The sequence below is a fragment of the Chrysochloris asiatica genome, unplaced genomic scaffold (genome assembly GCF_000296735.1).
Source record: "Chrysochloris asiatica unplaced genomic scaffold, ChrAsi1.0 scaffold00115, whole genome shotgun sequence".
In the NCBI taxonomy this organism is placed as follows: Eukaryota; Metazoa; Chordata; class Mammalia; order Afrosoricida; family Chrysochloridae; genus Chrysochloris; species Chrysochloris asiatica.
This window is the reverse complement of record NW_006408633.1, coordinates 4,482,987-4,487,789: the sequence shown is the minus strand read 5'-3', so window position 1 is coordinate 4,487,789 and position 4,803 is coordinate 4,482,987. Positions and strand designations below refer to the sequence as shown.

Here is a 4,803-nt window from a genome sequence, read left to right as displayed (position 1 = left end):
CAACACACCTGTCCTAGAGAAGAAGTACCACCAGAATCCTCCTTAAAAGTGAAAATGGCAAGACTTTGTGACACATATTTTGATCCTGTTGTCAAGAGGGACCAGTCTGCAGAAAGACATCATGATTTGTAAAGTCGAGGGTCAGCAAAAAAGAGGAAGATCCTATTTGAGGTGGATTGGCTCAGTTGCTGCAGTAATAGACTGGAACATGATCATTGTGAAGAGGGTGCAGGACCAGGTAGTGTTTTGTTCTGCAACAAGTCAGAGCTGACTTGATGGCACCTAACACCACCCCCAACAGCATTGTGGGGAAGCAGGAATGGGAGCAGGGAGGCCAGTCAGGAGTGTGTTGCAGTGATCTAGGAGGTGTTGCAGTGACCTAGATGGTGACTTGCTTAGGGATGGAGCAGTAGAGACAGAGAAAGTGATGTAATTTGGGCTCTATTTTTGGATGTCTTTGTTTCCACTATAGATAACCACTGCTGCCAAACAAGCTATATCAAGCGCTCGAGTAACAACTCTGGCTAAGAGCAAGTCGGTTCATCAAGATTATTTACCAGCTCGTGAGGCCTGTTGGCCAGTATCTTATGCTGCTACCCATTCCAAAGTGTCTTCCAGAATTCAAGAGCTAGCTAACCCAAGTAAAAGGTATGTCAATTTAAGGCTAAGGTGTGTCAGGAAATACTGGGGATGTTGGCAAGAGGAGGGCCGAAGAATAAGACCCATGAAGAGAATTGCAGAAATTGTATAAATGCAACAAATTCCAAAATATTTTCCTTGTTACATTTATTATGACAAATCTATGATTTTCTTATCACAAATATAAAGCTACAATGAAAAGGTTAGTGGACTCGTTATTGAAACTAGATATAAGGGACTGCACTAAACAAAAGAGGCACAGTGGGAAAATCCTGACTTCACTACTAACTGTGTGATAAGGATCAGCATGAATCCAATCCCAAAAATGTTGGAATGGATCCAGTCTTCACCTTCCTGTCTGTCCTTGTCACCAGCCATTCACATGGTACACACTCTGACCCTAGCTACCCAAAGCGGTGTTAGAGATCATATGTTAGAAGGACATCTTCTTTCAGGCTTCCAAACAGGCAGACACCAGTTTATTCATTCACTGGAGAAATTCACAGGATCTCATAAAGAGTATAGCATACTTATAGCTACAACTTTATTACAAAAAAAAAGGATACAAATGAAGATATGCAGAACTGAGGTCTGGCAGGGGCCACACTATGGTGTTCCCATGTCCCAAAGACCCTTTTTTTGTGCATGGTCTCCAACCAGGAAACTCATCGGAGCCTTAGGGTTCAGGGATTTTAATGATCTCAACATGTGGCCATGATAGATTAGATCATGTCTCCTGAAGTTTAGTCAACAGTGGGCTTCAAGGTAATTCCTCTTGGTCTGATCAGCCCCCACTCATTAGCCTCAGAGCTGAGAATGAAGGCTTTTGCTTTTTGCAAGGTGAATCCATACCTTACTCTAGATAAGCCTCTACAGGCAGGGATTTGACATTATTTCTAACATATATTGTTCAGTGAAGGAGCTCTGGTCGTGTAGTGATTACCGAGTCGGGCTGCTAATCTCAAGGTCAGCAGTTCAAAACTACCAGTTATTCTGTCAAAGAAAGATGAGATTTTATGCACCATTTACAGCTTCGCAGGGTCGCTATGCAGGGTCGCTATGAGTTGGAACTGACTCCACGGCACACCACCACCACCGTCGTAACATGACTAAGTCCTGGTGTGGGTCTATGAGTTAATGTGTTGGACTGCAATTGTCGGTTTGAACTGCAGGATCAGCGGTTCAAGCCCACTAGCCGCTTGTTGGAAACCCTGTGCAACAAAAAACCATTGTTAAGTGAAACAAATTCAAGAACAGAGCACATAATATGATACAGTCCATGTAAGAAAAAATTCATATGCACCATATATATGTTTCCATATGCCTAAAAGATTTCAATGAATAAGAGAGAAACTAGGAACAGTGATTGCCTTTGGTGGTCTAGGAATTGAGATGGGAGAAAGATTCTTTTTCACTAAATAGGCTTGGTATTTTTTCCATGGTTTTCTATCGTGGAACTATATGACCTATTTCAAACAATGAGAAAATTAGCATATACATCTAACAAAGAAGTTGCTTCTAATTCCTGTTCACATTTGCAGGAGACCTCAGTTTGTTTTGCTATATAAGGGCTAACATCTGACCACCCTGCTTAAGTATCATCAAGACAGTTTAGGAGAGGCTGAAATATTTGCAAATATCTTGAGCTCAGTGACAAGAAAAGATGTTAGTTTTTATAGAATAAAAGATTAAAAAATATTTATAATGTGTTTGTCCTTAAGAAAATAAAGTTCATCACCAAATGAAATGAAACTCATTCTCTGTTCAGTGAAGAAGGGAAGGAAAGAAGGATAATATTAAATACTCAAGACTTTTTCCGGGTGGTGATATTATTATGTGGTGGTAAGGTGCTAAGGGCGGGGAACTTAAAAACTTGAATTCTTCAGGTTCCCAGAGGACTATTTGTCTTGTTTTAACATTGCCAGATTATTGAGAAATTTCCAGAATTCACTTAACGGTTGAAAGAGTACAGACTTTGGATCTGACAGATGGCAAATCTGGATTTGGCCATAAACCATTCTTATAACCTATCTGTCTAGTGAGGGTCCTTATATCTATTTGGTAAGGTACTTATGATGATTAAAGTGGGATAATATCATCGTGCCTAACACATGGGTCACCATGACAAATAACATAGTGGGTGCTTGAGAAATATTAGTTCCCTTTTCTGTTGATCTTACTTCAGGCATAATTCCTTGTCTTCCCATTCCAGGGCTTCAGGACCAATTGTGTATTATGATCCAGATGTCTTCAAAGTGAAACCAGCAGCTCTGAAGGCACAATGTTCTGCAAGGATCCGGGAGTTGGCAGAACCTAAGCATTAAATGCAGAAAGTCACACCACATCATTCACCCTAGTTATGCATCTAGACATAGTAGATGACTTAGTTTCTTTCTCTGGCATTGTCATTTTTACTGTCCCCTACTCCCTCCCCATCAAATCAAACAAACATGAGACTCAGGAAATACTACTGTAACCACCATAAAGCAGAGGGTGCGGTCACCTTAGCATGTCCTTAGCAGATTTTGGAAGTCCATAAAATAATAAAGAGAAGATGATAGCCTGCCTTATTGTCTCCTTACCAGTTTCTTGGCTGCCTCATTGCTGGGGTTAACTTGAAGAAAGACACTTTCTCATAATTGTGGGGTTTGCTTTTCATTTCCTTATGAGGTCTGTGTTCCTCAATCCTTTCTGCAGTAACCAAGAACCAAATCCATGGTTGTTGAGTTGATTCTGAGCCATAGCAATTCTACAGGACAGGGCAGAACCCCATAAGGACTTTCAAGGCTGCAGCTTTTGTTTTGTTTTTTAAGTTTTTATTGTGAATTATGTGGGGTTTACATGGGAGAACACCAGCTTTACATTCATCCTATTGTATTTCATTTCATTGTAATAATTACAATCCCCTCCATACATTATCAAACAACTAAAGAGTACACCCCACAGGCCTGCCCCCCAGCTGTCAGCACACAGCCCCTCTCCCTCTCTGGGTCCAGAGTCCCCAGCCGCTCCATCTCTCCACATCATAGTCTCTGCCTCCATCTCTGGCATCACTGCTTCTCTGGGTAGGGTCCCATACGCCGCTCTTCTCTCTTGATGGTCCCAGAGACCTCCGCTCCTGGACTGCAAAATCAACCACTCCCCTCCTTTTGTTCCCAGGCTGCAGTCTTTACAGAAGTAGACTGTCATATCTTTCTCCCTCTGAGTGGATGGCTGGTAGGCCCGAGCCAGTCGACCTTTTGGTTAGCAACTGCTTAACCACTGTACTACCAAGGTTCCTAATCTTTTTTTCAGTAAATCCTAGGAATTACAGTCACTCTTTCTGTTACTTTGTCAGCCACCCTCAATTATCTAGAAATAACACAATTTTGAATAAATTGAAATGCTTTTTATAATCTGTGGGTAAGATTAAGGGAACACGTTACCTTAGATGATCACATCTCAACCCCTTCAGTGTTTATCATAAATAACTGAAAGAACAAGATGTTTGGTAAGTATTACGATTCTCTTTCAAATTGCATCTGCTCAAAGTTATAATTTTTTTTTACTGATTTACTTATTCTCTCCATGGATCAGACTTTTACAGATTATACTAACTGTGATGGATAAATTTGTGTATCAGCTTGGCTAGGGTACAGTACTCAGTGGTTTCCCCAAACATAGGCTAGTTGTTACACAATGTAATTTAATCACGTTCTATAATGTGATTGTTGTTGTTGTTAGTATGAGTTTCTGAGGAGCAGCTGGTTGGTTTGAACCTCTGACCTTGTGGTTCAAAGCCTAGTGCTTATCCTGCAGTGCCACACCAGGAGTCCATAATGCAATCAATCTAAATAGGATAAGAACTGGACTAGGAACCACAAGATCAGTGGTCGAATCCACCATCTACTCTGCAGGAGAACATGAGGCTTTCTGCTCCCTCAAAGATTTTAAAAGCCTCAGAATTGCTATACAAGGTAGTTATCAGTCAGAACCCACTGAACGGCACTTAACCAACAGCCAGTTGAAAGGGGAGTTCCTTAGCATGTGGCGTGTTTTCAGACTGTAAATGGAAATTTCAGCCATCAATGATGTCACCTGGCTGATCCATCTTGTTGGGGGTCTTCCTCTTTTTCTCTGACCCTCCATCTTACCCAGCCTGACATCCTTCTCCAGCGACTGTTC

General features: G+C 41.3%; 1 protein-coding gene across 1 annotated transcript in view; it reads left to right on the top strand.

The window, feature by feature from the left end:
- The window catches only part of THEGL (theg spermatid protein-like), a 105,673-nt gene extending 102,710 nt beyond the window's left edge, over window positions 1-2,963 (top strand). Inside the window, exons 7-8 of the mRNA XM_006868072.1 lie at window positions 473-648; window positions 2,852-2,963. Coding sequence (XP_006868134.1) covers window positions 473-648; window positions 2,852-2,963 — 288 coding nt within the window. The remainder of the gene's footprint in view (window positions 1-472; window positions 649-2,851) is intronic.
- The last annotated feature ends 1,840 nt before the right edge of the window (window positions 2,964-4,803 follow it).